General features: G+C 41.4%; 1 protein-coding gene across 1 annotated transcript; it reads left to right on the top strand.

The window, feature by feature from the left end:
- The first annotated feature begins 233 nt into the window (after positions 1 to 233).
- LOC124252690 (transcription factor GATA-3-like) lies at positions 234 to 21,727 on the top strand. Its single transcript, XM_046686345.1, has 6 exons — positions 234 to 456; positions 736 to 1,009; positions 3,433 to 3,927; positions 7,354 to 7,499; positions 12,967 to 13,092; positions 19,712 to 21,727. Exons 2-6 carry the CDS (start codon positions 808 to 810, stop codon positions 20,114 to 20,116), a joined length of 1,374 nt encoding a protein of 457 aa, XP_046542301.1. The 5' UTR covers positions 234 to 456; positions 736 to 807; the 3' UTR covers positions 20,117 to 21,727.
- Positions 21,728 to 22,729: the final 1,002 nt, after the last annotated feature.

Raw genomic sequence — 22,729 nt, 5'->3', positions numbered from 1 at the left:
GGCTTAGAAATACCGTCAGCCAATCAAATCCCAGCTGTCGCATCGAAGCTCCGCCCCTAATTGTCGGGGCGCTCTCTATTACCCTTTGCAAATTGTTTTGATTGACAGTTTGAATCATCCAGCCGGCAATTGTAAACCAATGAGAGCGGAGATATGAAGGGCTCTGGCGCTATTATGTCAGTATCTACAATGTAATACGCCCTATGATTGGTCATTAATACATTCGTCTCGCCATGACTGTCTGTATCTTGTAGCGGGCTGGCGCCGTAGATCGTGGAATGAAACACAGCCGAGCCTAACACTACCTTCAGTCGGTCTTTGGACTTACTACCACAGGGACCGCTAGTTGTTGACAGTGAACGGAACTAGCTTGTTCAAACAACTTGTTGTGTTATTCCCCTATCGTCTTTAATCAGTGAAGTGTGAATTGCAGTCGGATATTTCCACCTACAAAAGGTTTGTTTTCTTCGCAAATTTATGCACGTGGCCCAACCTGCTGCCCGTGTCACCTGCTATATTGCAATGATAGCTTATCTAAACAGATTTATCAACGGCTAATCATGATCAGAGGTTGACTTGCTTAACTGAACCCACAATCGCCGATATGGTAATATGCTAATGTCCGCGTGACATGCTTGGGTGATAATGTTGTATTTTGTGACCTTCTTCACCACTTGGCAACATATCTCCCCCAATTGGACTCTGTGTTTCATCTAATGCATTTTGTCACTGCAGGTCAACTTGACAGAAACTCAGGCACTTAAGCCTGATTTCAACTTGTCCCCCGCGATTCTCGACAATACCACAATGGAAGATCAGCAGCACCCCAGCGCCTGGCTTCGTCCCGACACCCACAGGAATACGTTCGAGGCTGCAGCCACCCCCGGTATCCTACCCCCAGAAGATATCAGTGAGATGTTGTTTTCTTCGTTTGATGGAAACTCAGGGCATATGAACCCCGGGTATTACCCCGGCAGCGGCCGTCCTAGCATGGGATATCGTCAACATGGTGAGTCGCTCTATAATGACATTATCATATTCATTTTTTTATTTATGCGTGTTTGTCTTTTGTTGACATGCATGGATCTGTTTGTTTGCACTCTGAAAACAACCAGTTTAATTTTGATGAAATTCATCAAACATTATCGATTCGTTTAAGGGAGGATCCTGTTATTAACTTATGTGTAGTGATTTGATTTCGTTGTCCGTGCTCTGTGTATTCCGCCTGTCCCGTTTCCTTTAAATTACGAGAGGGCAAACTTTTGTTTCATTGGTTAATTCTAATCCGGTTACAGGGGAATTAGCAAGGATGTTTAGACTCACTCTGGACTTTGCCTGTATCATCAACAAGCACCACATTTGTGGTATTTATGTAGTTATGTCGGTCGGAAATGCGCTTCACCACAGCCGGGTTTGCAGGTTTTCCAATAACATAAGTATTTTGGCTTGACAAATGACAATGTCAACAACTTCTCCAGAATGTCACAAACACCCACCTCTAACCCTCATCGCACAGATGCATCCGCCCTCGAATTAAAAGGAAATGTGTACTTTTCTCCGGCTTCTCGCCGTTTCAGTCTTCCACATTCCCACTCCGTTTTAAGGCTGAACCCATGGCCAGTCGGTTGTTTGACGCCACAAGCGCCTAAGGATCGCGGTTTAATTTCAGTCGTTCTGTAGAGACATATCCAATTTTCCAGATCAATTTAGAGTGGTCTTGTTAGTCTAGACTAGGCCATAAACAGTAATCTGCTTCTCATATACCATATCTCCGTTTTCTGCAAATATACCTAAGCTGTAAACATACCCACCATGGGCCGTCACGTGAACTGAGCTATTTCGTCCGACACACGAAGTATTTGAAATAATTCCTCCTGCACCCCATTGCCGTTTGTTAACGAACGATGATGTTGATGTTTAAAGTTGAGAAAAGTTGTAAACCATATGGAGTAAACAGCTCACGTCACTTAACATTGCCAACAGCAAACTGTGCGGGTATTGTCTGATTGAAAAACTCCGGAAAAGCGTTTCCATACCAATTTTCTGGTCATGTTTTCACGTTTTTTAAAAATATGTTTTAAAATGGCAAATCTAAGCTAAACAACTCGCATCTTCGGCTCTCGAAAGGATAGTTAAGTCATAAAGTCACAGTGAGTTTATTTAACAATTAGCTCATTCATAATATATTCCTCAGTTTAGTAAATAATCGCCGTTGAAATGTCAAACAATATTGCCATGAAAATATAGAAATAATCTTTATACAATATGTATGCGAAAGCCAGCGCACCGTAACAGAATAAATGAGCTTTTCATATAAAACCTCCATAAATAAATGAAATCGGCCCGGACCTCGGATCAAGTTTCTTATCCAAGCTTCAAGCTATGATAATGTACTTGGTATTTTTCCCCATCGGTTAAACCGAACGCACAACCGATTCCTACAGCAAGAGTAATCAAATATCATAGCAATAAGCATGTATCATCTAATCGAATTAACCACTACTTTCGTCCTTGCTTCTTACAAGTCCTTATTTTAGAAAAAAACCAGCTTTATCTAATTTATTCTATTAAAACCATCCCGGATGATGAGGGTCCCGCGCCCATGGGGGGTAGAGACAGAAACTCGGTCCGTTCCCCTTAAAGTCTCTCCCGCTAGTCTCATTAACACATGATTAATTTGCTGTGAAAACAATTTGCTCTTGATTTCGGAAACATTTTTCTTCCCTGTTAACGACCAATGTTTAGCGAGCGTCCCTTTCTTAACAAAGTTAATCTCATTTTCCTCTCCGGCTTGGCTTCTATGAGTAGAAAGTGTTCGCAATTCACGTGATTTAGAAAGCAGTGACTATAATAAACATGACATGAACGTAGAAACGTTTATTTCGGACAAATAAAAAGAACAGTCCGCGCAACTTTTATATTAGGAACCAATTTAATTCAGTTCATGATTGTAATGCAATCTCCATTTTCAGCGTATATCAGAGCAATATGTTTTATTGTAATATCAAGTCTCCATTTTCATCCACTGCGAATCTATTCCCCATTACAAAGATAATGTATTTGTTGGGTTTTGTGAAATTCATTCTTTCCATAAATTGCAAATTCTTCCTCGCGAGTGAGTTTTGCGTTTCCATTCTGCAATAGTTTCTATTACAATGTCGCATGAAATTGCTAAAGCACCCAAACAATTCTCAGTTCGGAAAATAATCCCGTGCAGTGTAATTCGAGTTTTAATGTCTCCCCCACAATCCACAAAACAATTTTCCAGATGCTGTTAGTCGCTGGCATTAGACATTGTTCTCATGTCGGTTGAGTTGTGTTGTGTAAGCAACAACTATCAACATTACATGCTAAACAGGATCACTCTAACCTTTTAAACGTTATTTTCAATGATAAAATAATTTGATTACATTTTTCTATATTGTTTTGCAGTGTCAAGTGGCAGTCAGCTTCACCGGACCCACTTCCACACCCACCCCTTACCCTGGATCACAGAGCCCAAGTCCATGGTGCCCCACACCGGGGGGTGGAGTATATATAGCAAGTCCCTCACACACCCCTCCCCTACAGCCCCGCTCTCTGTTCACCCTGCAACATCCATCGCCACATCAAGCTCGTTTAATTTCCCTCCCACTCCCCCGAAAGACAGTACCCCCGAGAATAACACATGCACAAGTGAATATACCCCTGACAACAAACCAAAAAACGACGGGTCAGAAAATGGACTGTCCGGTTTGGCAAGTTTCCCAGCTCACAGCAGCGTCACCTGCAGCACTGCCCACCCCGTTCCCACCTACCCCCACTACATGCCCACCGACTACGCCAACGCACACATCGGCTTCCACCCTACGGCATCCGTGTTCAAAGCCACACCCTCCCTCTCCTCTGGTCACGGGAGAACAAGGACCAAGTCTCGATCAAGCACAGGTAAGTTGTTTTTTTAAAATAAAATTTATTAATATTAACAAATTTTAGATAAAATCCCTCTTCCCAAATCATATTCATGTACATCAAAATCAAAATTGCACCACAATCTACAGTTTTCTTTCGTAAATCGAAAGAAAAACATTTACTTATTCAAAGTGAGAATCCTTTGTAACTCTAATACACTTTTATAAAAATACATACTTTTATTGGGCATTTGTTTTGTTGCCTGGCAACCTTTTCCAGATTTTTCTGTAGACTCCGATCTCTCTCATTCCCACCCTCTTGTTTTTGGCGGGCTTTATCAACCGGGCGCTTAGCGTCTTTATTCGAAATATAATATGATTCTCCAGGCCGTCGTTATCCAATCTGCCTGTTTACATTTAACATTTGTGTGTTCAAACGTCACCCATGATGTATTCATCACCCCCGTTGGTGTATACATGTGTAAATAAAGTGTAAATGTTTTTTCTTTCATAAACAACCCACCAGTGGAACACATGACGATAGTTTTTTTTATTCTGTCCATTTAAAAAATATTTTATATAAAGAAAATGAGCAAGAACGGTGCATTTTTCATATGTTGATGGCCAAGATATGAGCACTTTAGATAAAATACATTTTCAAAAAACATCACCACAAACCATAAATTTGCGCCTTTGTCTAGAAAGAGAATTTTATATTCATTGTTTACTACGGGCACAATGCTTTTGTTAGAGAGTGAAAAGAAAGCTTGTTGTTTCTAAAATAACGTGACGAAGGCCATTCCCTGTACAGTTAGTGCTATTCACTGATGGGTTTCCCAGCGTTTCTATGAGAAACTGTGTCTTGGTAAAATGTCCCAGTTGTACGGCATTGCTGTGTTTCCGTCACGGTCAATCACAAAACCTATATCCAGCTTCAAATAAAATGAAAATTAACCGAAGAGAATACAGCATAGGATAGTCATTTCATGGTTCTTTGAAATCAATGACGGTTAAAATATAAAATTCCTTTGAAGGATAACATCAAAATCTGACGTGAACGAATGACATAAGACGAGCATTGATTTTAACGTTTGCATGTATATTTCCCAAGCTGTAGATTTGACACTGAATTATGACCTTTTATGACCATTTTGCAGTATATCTGTTTTGGTATGTACATATATAAACGAGAAAAGTTACATCTTGAACAAGCTTTGGAGCACTATAGACATTTCACTGATCGGCCTTAGAGATGCTATTATCACGGAAATATTTCTACATGTCTACTGTTTTCATGTTGGTAGTGTTTATGCAGGAGATACTTAGATTTACGCATCCCTTCCCTTCCAGTATCCCCACCCCCCCAAGTACTTGAGACAAGGGAGAAGCACTTCTCCGTGTTAGCCTCGTTTATATGATTGCCTGTACTACAAGGATGACGGGTCGGAATCCGGACGGAAGAGACCTACGTAGAAGTAGTAGCTGCAGTCGTCTCTACTCGCCATCCAACGTCCGTCAGCCATTATGGTCACATATGACACGATTTATATTATATTTATAACGGGTTCATTTACTTGTGTGAAATCGCGATGCGTATCTGTGATTTGGATGCACGTTTAACCTATGATGTAAATTATGGCACGGGTTTCACGTGTAATGTGACACTGCTGCAAATGGTCATTTAGAAGGCACAGGAGCTGTGGTGTTCAGTCGAGTCTTCGTGTCTCGACAGAAACAATATATGCAATTAGTAAACACTCGGTATATCCGCTTTAGCCGGAAATCGAGCTGCTTTTGTCTTGAGCGTTTGACATGAAGTCCGGGGAAGGGGGTGAGGGGTCAGGCTAACTGCAGGGATCGTCCAGGGGGTGTAGCATTTCATGCCCGTGTCACGGGTCTACTGGGCCTGATGCGTTAAGATGCTGAGTTAATCAGCTCGTGAGTGTCCGACCAGACGCTGTTCAGTCTGACACGACCAACTGGACATCTGACCACTGATGGTAAATCCCCTAAATGTGCCATTTCACCTGCTTGTTCGGTACCTACCCAGAAGGTACTTACGTTGGGGGTGGGGAAATGGCGTGCCACGGTCAGTAACAGCTTGGTTACAGATGGAACGATGCGTTGCAGCCATCAGTGACAAAATAACCCTCACATTATAGTTATATGTCGCCCATATTGGCTAGAACCCATCACATGTGTTAATGGCGTTTGATATGCAAGGCAGGGGCTCTCCGCTGGCTCGTGGCGTATCTTGACGTCAAATATAATTGCATTCGCCCGGGGCAGAATAATATGTTATCTTAGAGTTATGCAAGTGGGTTCGCATATAGGGCAGTGACAATATTTACGGAGTTTGATCACCAAAAATCCAGTCCCACCTGGTAAGCCTACAGTGTCGATCGCGTAATGAGAGTGACAGTTTGTGTATATTTCAAGCAGAAACGAAAACACATGTTATGTATCATTATAAGGAATTTTGTAAACAATCACACAAATAGCTTAATCCTACTCACAACACCGCGCCGTATACAGCCTACAGACTCTCATTTCAATGTTTTTTATCTGCTTGAATTTTCATGCGCTTTTAACGATCGACGACTTCAAAATGTGCCTCTTTTTACAAGTGGGCCCTTATTTCACATGAATTGGCATTATATAAGAGTTAGTGTGACACAAAGCACATTGCACTGACTGTCGTATTTATCAACAAGTAGCGAGGGATCTGCTAGCGTTTGATAAAGTCAAATATGAATCGAATTACCAAACGCTAGAAGCTTATGAGTGTTGGGCACTTTACTCAAGTCTAGCGTTGAGGAGGATGAGAGTCCAGTCTACTAAACAAGCCGACAGACGGGCACTAGTTTCACGTCAAGCATGTTATGGCGTCCCGAGACATTTCTTAATTAGCCCTTACATCTCGTATATGCCCCCCTCTCCAAAATAAGAAACGGGGACCCCTCGCCCGTTTTTCAAAAATGATTGCTGGCCATGATGTAGACAGGGCCAAGTTAGAGCGGTTCTGTGTTTCTAACATCTTTCAGGAATTGCGCTAACAGCCCCAGCAATTACATCATTAGAGGAGTTGTATGTAAACTGTTAAACTCAGTGCTACAGCGGCTGAGCTGACAAATGACAGTGGCCACCTCTTATGCTGACTGCTGTCTAATTACTTGTGATGAAACATACACGCACTTGTTTATGTTGGTGTTAACTACCACCCCCCTACTTTCCACCACCCCAGCCTTCTCCGCCCCCTCCCACGGCGCCATCTCCCCCGCCCATTCGCAGCGGGTTAGGATTGCTAAGCAGTTCCATTTAAAATGACCCGATATATTCCAGTAGTTAAACACGTATTCAGGTACAATGAAGCATAAGAATCTTTTCAGAAACAATCTGGCATGTTTAATCGTTTATTCTGGTGTGTTAGCGTGAAATATCTGATGATATTATTTTATTTCAGAGGGCAGAGAGTGCGTTAACTGCGGAGCAACCTCTACACCGTTGTGGCGTCGAGACGGCACTGGTCATTACTTATGTAATGCCTGTGGACTCTACCACAAAATGAACGGTTCCAACCGACCCCTCATTAAACCAAAACGAAGATTGGTAAGTTAACAAGCAACTACAAGTTTTAATATTGTACAAAAGTTGTCAATGTTTCCCAATATTAATGCAAACCATGAAAAGATCGATATATCTGAACGGTTTTCAGACACCCAGGCCTTGATATTCAATCACAGAACACCATGGGAATAGGCGGTGGTATCCCCCAGTCTGACGTGCTCGAACCACGTTAAACAGTCTCAACGAATACTTCACTACGGTCTCACTGAGCCTTAATTTAAAATCACATGCAAAATACATATTCCGTTGGGCTACAATTCACACCCCAGTTTCAATTCATGCCCACTGTTCCAGTATTGTTTCACATGGAAAGTGCGTATAACTGCACACGGAGTTGAGAGCCGTCGCCTGGCTCCGTACGGCTTTGAAGTTGGGGACTTGCAACCTGCGTGTGAGTCTAGAGCTCGCCAGCGCCATACAATATTTAGTAGGCTCTCGCTGCCCCTAGAAAAAGCGACAGCTTTTCTAGTTTGGTGACTGAATAATAGGGACTGTAATTATCTAGATTGCTACCTCACTCCATATCATGAAGAGACGAGTTACTAACCTTGTCTTCAAAGCATAGAACAACGATTGAATTGCAGCGTTTCCAACACATTTATAAATAATGTAACTACTAAAAGGGAATTAAATGTTGCTTTGAAGATATTGGTTTTTAAAGGGACATTTCTAAATATAAATTCCAAATTTGGTTAAATAAGTTAAAATTCAGTACGTTCCGGGGAACAAATAACGAAACAGAGAAGTCTGTTTTTCCTAATTCTATTATGTTAATCGAGCTTGTAGAGAAATAAAATCTCTCTCTCACTAGCTGTGGTATGCATCTTAAATTACTAACAAAATAACCCATCCATCAAAGCATCCGGGCACTACACCGCTTCAATTATGTCAGGGAAGCTTAGCAAATTTCCTGAAAAAAATTATTCGTATAGCTTCGTTGAGGTTAGGAGGACGATTCTTGTCAAAATACTGATAAAACACGCTCTTAGTTCCGGGGCGTAGGATGGGCGTGGATAGCAATGCCATGGCAGTTAAAACGGAGATTTTTTGTAGAAAATAGAAACACGATCATCTGAAACATTTACCTCTTTATGAATTCAAACATAAACGTTTGGATACGTTTTAGTTTAAAAACTATTATTTTGTAATTCGGGAGTTTTTTTTCAAAACTTTTTGAAACAATTTCACCGAGAAGATAGCCTTCTTACAATGAATCCTAATTCCAACAAACTCTTTTAGGAACACATTTATTCTGTCGTTGTTCACTTTATCGATTGCATTTATTTCGTTTAAAAACTGATTTTGCTTATCGAGGTTGTCAAATGATTCAAATTGCACAGTTCTGATGTTGGAGATTTCAGGGGAGGTCCAGTTGATGAGGACGATGATTTACCAAATTGATGATGGTGTGCTGTTATACTTAGTGCAAGTTTGAGATTTGAACGAGATTGTCGTTACCCATATGTGACTTTTACCATAGATATAGCTAACTTCCCATAGCTAGCCTGTGAATCGTTGTAACTCCCGTTCGACTCAGCCTGATAAGACATGCGTATTTCGCCGTTATCTTTCAACGCTTCAATCGGGCATTACTAAGCGTGCGTATTACTGCAAGAAGCCACTATTTCGTGACAAACGTTGTCAATCAGTTCTCCATCTGATCAGATAGAACATCCTAGCCAAACCAACGATCGCCTGGCTCAGTCATTGTTTCAGCTAGTACCGCTTGTTGAGCAACGCTCGCGTGCCAACCCCGTAAAGAAAGATCTTCTGAAGAAGGCTCGCCTGCCTATCTCGATTTGAACAAGTTTGGGGAACATATCGAATCTCCTGAAAAATATATAATATCTCTTAAATATGTAATAAGTGGCGCAATTACACGAATCCGCTGCCGATCTCAAATATTCGTATCGATGATCGAAGGCTGTTTTCGCCATTGGGACGTATATCAATGCGATCTCGTAGTTTCAAGTCCTCTCGCGCGGTTTTTGATCTTATCATGCCGTTTTGTGGATAACACGGATTTATAAATCGTCCATGAACCTGCAAAAATACACCACCGGCAGTGGCGGCTAGGGTTTTGTGCTTTCATGTCAGTTCGTTGCGAAATACCGCTCGCTAGGTTCAGTCCGCTGACTTAACGATAAAGGCGTCTTTCACTGCCGCCCGTATGGTCGATCTTCAAGCTTTTAGTATTACTTATTGGAAATCGGACCGCGATATCGAGAAGGGATTAAAAGTCACTCGAATCAGGATCTCAGCAGGTGAAAATGCAATTAAATAGCAAAATAAACAGAGGCTACACTCAGTCTCTCAAAACCCTTAGGTACCCCGCCGTAGACAGATGGTCTGTCGGGTAGCGGAGCTCTCCCACCCAAGCTATCCCCCCTGCCTCTCGAACGCTGATTGACTGGGCGGAGTCACCCCTTGATAAAAGCAAAAGAGGTGAAAACTCGGTATTTGACAAAGTATGGATTTAAAAATCGGAGAACGCTGTTAGCCAGGGAGCTATTGTCGAAGTCATGTTTGGTGAGCATTTAGGGAGACGGAGCCTTCTTTCGATGAACTACATAAAAGTATGAAGACTTTGTTTGCAGTGGTTGTGATGAATACCAAGTTGTGTAAACAAGGTCAAAACTGGCTTTAAGACATGGCGCGGCGGACGAAGATTTTTTTCATTTGACACCGGATTGTGATTGGAAATTGAAAAGCCCCCGAGAGTGGTTTCAGTTTTGGGGGACCACACTCGTCTAAGTATCCAGACACAGGTACTAGAGATTTATGTAAACAAAGCCTAATATCTTCTGTGACGTGACAAAACCATATATCTTCACGCTAACGTCCAAAGCAGTTTGAACAAGAAAAGGGAACTGGAGACTTATTCTGTTAAACGCTGGAACTAACCCAAACCTTTAACAGCCGAACTTAAAATATATATAATCATCCCAGTTTTACAAAAAACGTCTGTGCATTTTCATATTTTCAGAAGTGACAGTTTATAACATTTGGGGTGATGGAAATAGTTGTTTCAAAATGACGTGAATCGGGGCTTTAGTTGGGAGACAATATGATATCTGGAGCCATTTTATTAGAAATTACTGTACTTTGGTGTAAGACTTGTATGATCCCACAGCTGATTTTAAAACCACATGTTTAAAAACGCGGCGTTCTTTTAATCCAGGCTTGTATTAGAGACAGAGTCGAGAGCTTGCCATTGACTCCCCTTGAAACTGTCGGTAGGGAGGTATGTCAGTATTCACGCACTTACCCTCTCCGTAATTTGTATTCATAACGAAAACCGACATGCGTAGAAGGTAATTTGAAACCTCGGTGCCCTTACGTTCAACCTCCAACCACTTTGCGAGAGATGCTTCCATAGTGTGCTGAAATTGTCTGCATAATCAGACAGTATATCGGCGTTTATTTGCCATTCCCTCAATGAAGTTTTATAAAACCTTTATTAAGGTGTTCTAACTTTGTTTAAGCGTTAAATACAGCCGTTATGAACGAACTGTTTATTAATACATATTTTAAAATTATTTGAACAATTCAAAAATATTTTTAGTAATACTTAGCTTAGCAAATAAAAAAAACCATAAAACGAAATATCGGATTATGCATAATCGTAAACGTGGTTGAATGCGCCAGTATGTAAATATCGCATAGGTAAATATTGCCATGTTTATTTTATTGTTAAAGGCACTCGTCGCTGTCAACTGTAGTTTTCCCAGACATACGGTTAGGTATCGATTGCCTGGTTAATCGCGTATCCCCGTAGCCCCTCCCCCTGTCTGTGTCATTGTCTACAATTATCGATCCTTAAACGGTGACGCCAGGCCAGGAAACGCAAGCAGAGCAGGAGCAATTAAGAAAAATGAAATTCAAGCATCGTTTGGTTAAGTTGTGCAAGGTATCCCAGTCGGACTGAACAACTACGGAACTATGGGTCGTCGTGGTCGCGGAGGTCGATATTTTCGCTGTCTGTTCAGCCAAATGGGGCTAACATTGATTATGCAGAATCATTACTGGGTAACCGTGAAAATAAACACTGGTTACTTTTCTATATGTAACCGGATTGATCGACAGGTTGTGTATTCCATTTCATCGTGTGTCACATAAATTTGTGGGTCTTTCTCATAAACAACATCATCAACAACATCACCATCACCACCACCATCATCAACATTATTATCATCATCATCATCATCATCGTCTTCTTCTTCATCATCACCGTCGTTGTTGTCGTAAATGCAAATGGCTAGGGGAGAGATGGCTTTGAGACTCTTTACACAGACATAGGTGTTGAAACCCTGTCGTCATTTTCCCTTGCGGATGTACAACACAACAGGTTGTGCAGCAACATCTCCATCACGACATTCGCACAGTTGTCAGTGCCGCGTGTGGCAGCTACTCCAGCTGAGGTTCGCACCATTTCGAAACGACCGACGACAGCGGGCGTCCGGATGACATTCGCTGGTCACACTTCACTCATTTTGTCCATTTTAATTTTCTCGTTTTCACATGAAGACACTTCCGTTTGTCGCGGCGACACCGGGGATCCAGATTTATACCGACATATGTTGCCAGCGCTTGTTGGCTTCACACAACGACCGACAGCCGGCTAACACCGAATACAGGGCTTTTGGAACATTAACGTCAACGATGAAGTTGCATCTCTGCGATGAAGTTACTGACGGTTCAAATCTGCTGCAAACACACGAACAGATATTAAAGTGGAGATTTCTCCTTTAAAAACATACTACATGACATCATTGAATTTCATTACAAATATGATGATAGCTTGCTATCCAAACGGAGACCACAGCACCGTATTGCACGCGTGTTTTGTGTTGGTTAAAGGTCTTTGAGAGGTTATTGGGGGGACTGTTTTTCTTAATTCCTGGGCCAAGTAAATGTCTACCCCGACTGACCTTTCCGGGGTATCAACCCCCCTCCCTCAATTTCAGAGGATATAAATCAAATATGGTCTGGGTTTTGAGCCCACTGACGAGGGTTGAGGGTGTCGCGTTACCCTAAACACGGCGCACGAGCCAGGCTAGACGTATCCGCGACAGCTCCATTGGTTAGGAAGAGATTCAAACAAAGGCCTAAGTCCAAAACCAGCGACAGCGTAGAAGATACTGGTTACCCGAGCACGTAATTGCTGTAGCCGAAGTAACCTTTATTGTTAGGGATAGGTTCCCGGCCAAAATACAACCTTAAGTAGCAATATAGGAAGTCATCACGTCTAAGTGTAGCGTGTGAACGCTGGCGTGAGTAACGAAGCCAACGCACGAATTGTCCTCTTCGCTCATTCAAATTCCCGGTTAATTTATGTCCTGTCGACCGCCAAGTTGAAATTTAAGGAAGGGGATATTGAAGAGCTGATAAATCGATGAAATAAACCTTACAACAATTTAAAGTTTCTTTAATTCTCTCTGTTTTACAGTCGGCTGCACGGCGAGCAGGGACCAGTTGCGCTAACTGCGGAACGACAACCACGACGTTGTGGCGACGTAACCCCAACGGAGACCCCGTCTGTAACGCCTGTGGTCTCTATTACAAACTACACAATGTAAGTACTGCTTTTTACTATTCCTAATCGTAATTTGTTTTCTAAGCACTTCTCCACTGCACTTCGTGATTAAACATACAATGGCAGTAGCTTCCATAGTTTTTTCTATATTTGTTTTTTTAATATTCATTTTCAGTTTTGAAAACATATGTATAATCAGGTCACTACAGCTATGTTATTAAACTATAAGCATCGTGTTGAAAATACTAGGCAATATCATTACATCACGTCAAGCGTCTCAACACGCACCCAAGTGACTATAGGTTAGGTTGTTATTGCATTACAGTAGGACGATATGGTTACGTTGAAAGGCCACGTTGAATAGTAAAATATAGGATAGGAAAAATTGAAAATTCAACACTTACAAGAAAGCGAATCTACTCGAACAAATTGCCTGTATCCGTAAATTTTGACTCGGGTAAAAGCTATTCATTTCCTTCAAGCAACCGCGAAGCACTTTTATCATTTTTACATTTCAAATGGAAATTGCTGAGACTTGATCGAGGCACTGATCCGTGGGAGGGGTGAGTGAAATATTGACATCAGTGCCTGGTGCGTTGACAGGTTCTAAAAGCATTGCGACGCCAGGTTCATCCTCTTGTACTTGAGATGCGCACCCCTAACAGTGGCTACTGTGGGCTCCCAATGGCCATAGATGTTACGTCTGTAATTTGGCCATTTGGTGGTAGTCTTGTTAGTTTGTTAAGTGTATGGCATTTCCAACTAAGTGGAGCTTGGTTAGGAAGTCCCATTTATGACGCATCGTGGAAAGATACCTTCATTAACATTGCCTTGTCAATACAAGGTTGGGGTATTGTCTGGTTCCCTGACTTAATGACGCAGTTTCATTTGCGCTGACTTTGAATATTTTTACGTAATGGCCAACATTTGCGTAATATCAGCATTGAGTAATCCTTGTGTGACAGGGGTTAGATAGAACAGCAATTTATTGCCGGACACATACGTTACTTAGTTTCTGAAAGCTTAAGGAAAAATCGGGTTTTTAACATCTGAACTTTGAATCACCAATAGTATGAATGTCAGCATAGATATTTGAATAAAAACCGATTCTGAATTTTTATTTCTAAAACCATAGACAAGTTACGATGGAAAAATACTGTAATATAGTTAATATTTTCAATTATTAAGTTTCTATGACACTGTGATATTAGTTTAAATGGTAGTTCTGTGTTTTGTAGTTTCCTATAAAAACTTTTTAGTTGTAGGAATAGGTAGAACAATAACGGTCCATGGAGGGATTTGCTTCGGCTTAATGAAGCAAGTTTTTCCTGGAGTTTTGTTAGAAGTTTAGCATAGGGGATATGGACATTTATCGGGAAAACACCGCAGATTATAATCACCCTATGAAACTGATATCACACACATTAACGTGTTCTGTTATGAAAAATTAAGTTTTCATCGATTTTGACAATCCTTATCAAATTCCGATAACGAAACATGATCTCTTTTTATGTATAGACGATGCTAAAGAGCGAGATTACGCCCAACATACCTTGGCGATACTGAAAAACATTAAGCCTTATAGCGGAATTATGAGCAGAATTTTATTGTAAATTATATGGAAATTAAGCTCTCTGATAAGAGCTTCACTTATGTATTGATCTGCGGTGAAAGTAAGTTACTCTTGAATTGACTTTTTCGGGTTAGTTTTCATGCATTTTCGGCAATCTTACCGCTTTACGTGTCTGAGCTGGGTATTATCTTGGCGTGTTAAAGCGGGTTTTGCAGACATCCCAGAGTAGAAAATATTAAAACTATTTAAAATGATCGTTTGTACTTGTAGAAATGCACAGTTTGATATTTATCAAATATTTACTTCGGCGTATTTTTGTAACTTTGATAAACAGTACTGGAGGTAACCTTATATCTTATGACTTGTTTCTGCAAGTGATCAAAATGAATTGTTTTTATTCATGTTTTGGGGAATCGTTTGTGAAGACAAAAATGATAATTCTATTGACTCTGTTGGCATTCTGCCGGCGGTTTCATGATTCTATTACCATAATCCATTCTCTCTGATGTCTCAATGTAGAACAGTTTAAAAATAGGCAATTGTATTGCAGATGGCTTTAGACACTTAAGCGATGCATATCAACAACAACATCTAGTCTATATCAACAACCAAATCTAGTCTGTATCAACAATACAATCTAACCTCGCCGAGGAATCCACCAGGTGTTACTGTCAAGTTTGCAGTCTGTTAGAAGTTCTGTATGTGATTGTGTGAATATATAAATTCTATATTCCAATTACCATTATTCAATATTCACTATAGACTCAAATTGACTGAACTAGGCATGGGATCAAGCAATGAAGGTAATTCAGTTCACAAGCCTTTTAAAAAATGGATAAACGAAAAAATATATTACAGATGGGTTAAAACAACTCTTATTTCACAAAACCTCTTTTTGCAGAAAAGATGAATTTGGCGGGTTTATAAAAAGGGGAATATTATAATTATGTCAAATGTAAAGCGTCCCGAGACAAGACATCTATTCCGTTTTGTACTTAGAGTCCCTCTTCTCCACCTGTTGGTAACATGTCAGTATTCCAGCCGTGTGCATAGACCGTATCCCGTTTTCCAGTATTTCGCTTGTCGTTTACATCCCTCTCCGCCCTCCCGCGCCACTGAGGCGGCCACACTCCCTCGCCATACTATCTTCTTCTAGGGTCGAGTTGCTCCCGTCGTAATATAGAAATTGCCGAGATCAAAGCCACGACGATTAGGTCTGCTCGCAAACACTGTCGTCAGACCGAATGGAGTCAGTTAGAGAGCCTCGCTACGCACGATTGAATTTCATATAGCCCTCCCATCTGACTCCCAAAGAAAACTCCATCCGACTCCAGTCTGAACTATCACTCCGTTCCAGTTGCTCATTTCATCTACGATAATTCAGTGCATATAATTTTAATTTGAACAGGTTACGTTGTGTTTGATGTGAGATACAGGGAGACTAGCCTCAGTATCTACTTTAATATAAGACTCATAAAGTTGGTTCCAAATAATAAACCTTATTAAATTATATAATCTGCTTTCAATCAGAACTTTCAAATATAATTAATGGCTTTATCTGACATGGGATATTTCCGAGTTGTAGCATGGAAAATCAGATACAGCTGTTTCAACATCAATAGATTCATAATTTTGTTGTTTCTGATGACTATAATGCTAAGTAGGAATAATACTTTGATTTAGCTGCATATAATACGGTATTCCTGTATATGATCGTTTTATATATGCACCCCCTCCCCCCAACCCACAAAAAACAATGTACCATACAACTGCCGAATTCATTATGCCAGCATTAGCGTTGATCAAAGATATTTATGACGGTGAAATCTGTATCCCTCTTTTCGTATGCATCATGAATGAAACATCGATGGCTGATTAACGAATCCTCGTCAGGTTCGTTCAAGAATATGAATATTTCCACGCTTCATTTAACATCAGAGATAGTGAAGCGTGACCGCGATAACAGTTGCTCAACAGAATAATGTGTAGCTAATAAACCCACCAAGCCACTCACTAGTACAGGACGCAGCCACCCCTACGATCTGACCCCAGCCAGTTGTCCCCACCCCCGCGGCTTACCCCATACATGAGGTGTCAGTTGGCAGGACCCGTTAAAAGAGCATCTACCCTCAGTGGCGTCGGATAATTGTCTAAATTGAGGAACCTGTCTGGGAGTTTTTGTTTGACCCAAGACAGAGCCCATCACAGGAGAAAGACACCAATTAGTGTGTAGCGAGAAATTGCGGGGAAACAGGTCTCCTTTGGGCATACGTACATCGAAAGGGAAAACAGTTGGAGTTATTTTAATTTGAGACCTTTATTCCGAATAATTCGTACAATTAAGCTTTTTGCATGTGACTTTATTAAAACATCCATGTCATTCTCTTTTTTTCAATTTTGCACTTAAAATGTTTTATTCAGTTTTGAATTAGACCTGGTTTCGTTCTAATTCGGAAGCTTTTCATGTCCGATTGACGGTCTTTCGATGAACTGAAGTGCATATGCATTGAAACCCCTGATAAATATAAGCCGTCCGCGTATCCGCCTACTAAATCTGGAAGTATAGAGTCGCGTTAAGTGTCCACGTGTTTAATACAAGTATATGTTTTATCAATAATGGATGTGTCTATATAGATAAAGGACAAGTGGGAAAGCCCGTTAAAGCACCCACCGAGCACACACCACTTGAGTCTCGAATTTAAATTCCGAACATAATGGCGATCGCCCGCGGTCAGAGATAGCCAGCGAGTCGGCGGCACGGCTCCCCCACTTAAGCCATGTCCCTTTTTAAATCCTGTCACCACCCCTCGATGTTCATTTGGGGGTTGTTGTGGGAGGGGACAGGCTCTCATTAGTTAATGATCTAATGTCTTGGAGACTTGACGTCTATACTCCAACGTAAACAGTTGTTGACGGGGAAGTTCATTAACGCTGCATGTGTCCGCTGTCCCTACCTTGGCGGAGCGAATTAAGCCAGGTTGGATTGTGTTGAGTTGAACACTTAAGATAATTAGGGGAGGGAGGATGTCAATGTGTGCTCAAGATTCCGCTGGCTGTGGACAATGGCTGAACGCAGGGCCAGTAAGCGAGCTCGTAACCTTATTGTGTTTGAGGGAGACATGCAGGGCTGGCTTATAGAAACTAGCCATGCTTCCGCCACTTCGTTGAGTTTGTACAAAGCCCGGCGTACGCTGACGAACAGAATTTGGCTTAGTGAAAGGAAGATGTTTTCAAATAGGGGAAGGCGACTAGAAAATGCCGATTTACCACCCAGATGCTGCCGTCGTTCGGTCTCCGGGGCTCGGAGTGGGGAGACAGTCTTTTTGTTGTCGCAAACAATGCGATAATTAGTGCCTGCTTGGATTAAATGTGTATCGAAAAAACAACAAATTTTAGCTCCAAAAACGGAAAGTTTAATTCAAGGCCGTTTCCTCTTTATATCTGAACAAATGTCAACGGTGGAGCGTCGGTTAGAAGTAAATCTTGTTTTGCGTTTCAAACCACACGTAACAACAAGCGTATAAATTGAATCAGAAATAACAAACGACGTTTAGCCGATGGATAAGTCCCTTTTTTCTCATTTTCTCCAAACAATTCCAAACCAAATTAAGAATCTCGTGCAATCCCGCGAGAGTTTGCGGTGGGCAGAATCTTTGGAATTTCCCCAATTCTTAGTGTGAAACCCTCAGCGGTAAATAGACCGTCAGAAACACAGCATTTAAATTGGTCGGCATATCTATGACACTTGTGTCTGCCAACAAATAGCTAGCGAGCGTCTCGCAGAAAATCTTTCATTTGACTCTATAATTGCAAGGTTAATTCGGAGGGCGGGACAACCTTATGGTAAAGATAATAGGATCGATATAACGCTAATAGCTCGGCTCTGGGAGAACCAAACTTGACAAGGAGCCAGAGCGAGTCCATCAGAAATCCCAGCAGCCGATGTTTACAGTGATTTCAGTCTCAGATACATTAACGTAATTTTCTCCTGAATATGCACATTTAAAAGAAGTTTAAATTTAAACGGATCAATGACATCGTTAATTTAAAATACATTTAATACCACCAAACACATTGTGTACAGAAATAAAAGCTAGTCATATATTCTTTAAATTAAAATTACATACTTTTTTTTAAATAAAGCATAAGCTGTTATGTATCACAGTTTAACTAATGTATGCAGCTACGAAGGAATTGTGGTTTTCTTGGGGATTGTAATCGTTTATGTTTTCACAAAGGGTGTGAGGGTGCGAGCAATCCCTCTAAGGGTATATATCATTTAGTGGGACCAACACGCTGGCGAAATCTACACCCTCGTACTTGTAAAATGTCTATTGATTTCAAACTGTTTATTCTTATCGAATTTGTCTTCAAGAGCAGTGTGATGTTAAATATTTAATGACATGAAGCCAACACAGAACGAATGCTTTTATTTTAAGATCGCTGAGTGGTCATGTCTTCGTATTCATCAGTCCAATATTACTATTTTATGTCACACCGAAGAACGCCGGTAAAGGTTAAAGTGTCATCCTCCCCATAACACTGAGGTCAATAGATAATTATTGCTGTGCTTTGTCCCAACAAAATCATAATTTCTAACTGATTTACTGCATGCGAATATTTTTTTGTGAACCAAGCAATTAATAATGTGCCAAATAAAGCTCATTTTTCAAACATGACCGACGATGACCCCTTTGTTTATTTATCAGCGAAATTAATATAAAAAACCCGGAAGTTACCAGGTGAGGAATCCGTATTCAAATAGGCCATTTGATGACTGTTCATTGAACCAAATTGGATACATTTGTATCGACTTCTGGACATTATTTCTGTATTCTTCACCCCCTCAAAAAGTAATCTGGTTTTATATAGGACTGTTATTTATGAGCTCCTGTGTGTGTTAGTACGAGTGCGGTCGGCCGCCGCTTCATGAGCAGATGTTGAACTGCAGGGGGTTCCCAAAAGGGGACATACCCCATTACCGCTCTATTCTAGGATGATAGCACCCTAACACTGGCCACGAGCCTATTATAGAAAACACGCCATTTGAAGACCTTTGACTTCATAAATATATTCTTCTTACAGGTAAACCGCCCACTAACAATGAAGAAAGACGGTATTCAGACGAGGAACAGAAAGATGTCGACAAAGAGTAAGAAGAACAAGAAAGGAATGGGCGGCATGAATGACTTCTTCAAGCCATTGGACAAGGGTCTTGGGTTCGGTGCCAACATGAATCCGGGCATGCATACCCAGATGCACCCGTACATGACCGGGGGGAGTTCACTGACCGGAGGGTTCATGTCTCACTCTGGACACCATCACACACAGCACGGTGGACTTGGCAGCCTCTCTTCTGGATTCGGCAACAACTTCCCGCCATCACTGCAGTCGACGTTCCCATCTTCATTTTCCTCAATGCCAAGTATGACATCGACTGGGCTCAACCTCTCGACGGCGTCCAACATGGTGGGGGCCGCGATGGCTTAGTGGTGATTGGACAATGCCATTATTTAACTCTATATGTTCCTGTACGTGTTCTGTAGAACAGGACGTGACGACCAGTGGAACAGCCTGAGATTATGTCAGTGCTACAGCAACGTCTAGTACGTCGTCCACTGCGTGCCCAACGTCTCCTCGTGCCGCAAAAGAGCTGAAAACCCACTTGAGACAACCATCCGTTGTCCCGGGCTTACCATTACAAGAACGATTCGTCAAAGAGGTACAGCGGGGTGCATTTCAAGCCAGCAAGTGCTCATTCGTGCTAATGTCTTCTTGGTCCAACAGAAGTGTTTGTATTACAACGGACTTGAGAAAGACACGTTGAACTTATCGTGGACAGTAACAATGTACTCGGGCCACGGTGGGGTCATGTTTCAGGGATATAAACACAGAGGCGCTCCCAGCGATGTGATTCGTAACCGATCGAGGCAAGGTGGGAGAACAGGGAAAGGGTATGCGTGAGTTCTAGGAGTCAAGCTCCGTCTACGGGTGGGGTCGACTCGCAACCTGCACTCAGTTCTACCGCCACAATCCTTGGTGACTCGAGCGCTCTCAACACTGCAGAGCGCCGCCGTATCGGGTGTATTTCAGCGCCGATAAGTCTATGAGAACACACACCGCGCTGCCTGTGAAAACTGAGCAGAGGAGTTGTATAGCAAGTTTAGCGGTCACTAAACTCATATACCACCAGGTCGGACATAAGACAATGATGGCTTCGGTTTGAGTATTGTATTAGCCACGAGGGAACACTGACGAAGTTCCAATGTGAATTACGGACTCGACATTTTAAACGCAGCATTAAAAGACGATCAGTTGTCGACGTCTTGTGCGGGTCTTTAATACAGCATAATATATCATGAATGGCCCAACGTTACGTGAAAGACATTTTGTTGATATTATATATATTCGTTACCTTCCAAAGGAGGGCGCTGTAATGTTGTTATAATTTATGCAACTGTATTATAGTATATTGTTTAAGAGAAGCATTTCTATGACTTGGCAGAGGTAACCTGCTTATGACGGAACACAATTATCTAGTCTTCACTCTTCAACGTACATATCCGTTACTTCAGCATCACTATGTTCATCTCCTTGCGTGTGTTGCCAAGACTATCGTCTAGGATAGACGACTGCATTTCTCAGCAGTGCTGGTGTAGAACTATATAAAGGTACTCTTCTACGATAAGGTGCAATTGGGTAAACTAACTCGTGTAAATTTGGAACGACCAGACGACAGCCAGCTAGCGCCACCTAGTGACAAAACGGGTCTCACACCACCTGACGATCGTCCAGCGCCATCTTGCTTCAAATTTGGTTTGCTAGTGTCAGCTGACCTAGCGCCACCTAGCGACGAATTTGAACCGCTAGCGCCACCTAGCGGCATGTCTGTCTGCTAGCGTGAACCATCGTGACCACGTAGAGAGAGGGATCATTCCACGATTCTCTACCGTACTGTTTGCAGTTGTTTTTTTCTCCATATATGAATCTCACATTTTTTGTGTATGGGCTAACTATACAACGTTTATTTGTACATACTCGTCTGCTCAATACAGTGTAAACACCACTTCTAATTCATCAGAACTAAAAAAGTGAAACGAAGTCCATCTTTTGTCTTTTTTCGTAGTTTATACTGGCGGAAGAACTCGCCAAAGGTCAAGGACATGTCACGTGCATGTCGCAGCGGTATCGAATTTTTCTGCATCATTTCGGGACACTTCGGTTACCTAATCGAGCGAAATGGAACAATCTGTGTTTGTTGCAGAGGTATTTTCCAGTTAATCGATCATCAGATGCAGAATGTGACAAGCAGCAGTCTCACTTGACTGTATGTATGATCAATGCCGCCAATATGGTACTTAGTCATCAATGGAAGATTCGACAAGTGCAAATCCTGTTTCTAAAAGTAGATATTTTGATCCAAGGCCACTGACTGATTCTAGAACTGGAGACAGAGTTATATGGTTTGTGGGTACAAAAAATTCCAATATGGCTGAAATAATTCCGACACATGTGTTTGTCTCACACGATTACCGAACATTTTCGTTGTCTGTTACAGAATAAGGATTTTCTGTTTGGTAAATTAGAAACAATTATCTACTCCGGAAATCACAAGGAGAACTGATTGAAGTGATTTCGCATACTGAACCAATCGTACCTAATCACAACGGTGTGCTTCCAACACCAGCACATGCATTAACAAATACACTGTGTACCCAGTACACACTATTTCATACATGATAAAATCAAATGTATAGCATAATGTTGAACTGGGGCTCTCAATCAAAAACTGATACTCTTCCGGGTAAACTGACACAATTCATGACAGTCTGATGGTACAATTTATGAATTTTAATCTATTCAGGAAAAACTTAACTGGATACTGTTTTGGAATTTATGCATTGATTAAAATAATAAACAAAAGCAACTATTTCGTTATTGCTTTGACATATTCTAAAATTACCAGCCGCCAATTTCTGCTGACAAAGCTGTTTTTTAACAATCCAGGATCTTAATGTGGTGGAAGTACGTTATTGGATACGTAAGGAAGTCATTTAGGGTAAATTATACGTAACAACCGCGTAACCAATGGAGATATTGACC

Source organism: Haliotis rubra, unplaced genomic scaffold (assembly GCF_003918875.1).
Source record: "Haliotis rubra isolate DU_JTF1 unplaced genomic scaffold, ASM391887v1 Scf521, whole genome shotgun sequence".
NCBI lineage: Eukaryota > Metazoa > Mollusca > Gastropoda > Lepetellida > Haliotidae > Haliotis > Haliotis rubra.
Note: the sequence above shows the minus strand (reverse complement) of the source record. Positions and strands in the feature narration are given on the sequence as shown.

What these genes read in the sequence shown, in the direction of transcription:
- LOC124252690 (XM_046686345.1), top strand. Translation starts at nt 808, where the DNA reads ATGGAAGATCAGCAGCACCCCAGCGCCTGGCTTCGTCCCGACACCCAC. An exon ending in CAAGTCTCGATCAAGCACAG is followed by an intron (nt 3,928 to 7,353) that starts GTAAGTTGTTTT and finishes ATTTTATTTCAG; the next exon opens with AGGGCAGAGAGTGCGTTAAC. An exon ending in TCTATTACAAACTACACAAT is followed by an intron (nt 13,093 to 19,711) that starts GTAAGTACTGCT and finishes TTCTTCTTACAG; the next exon opens with GTAAACCGCCCACTAACAAT.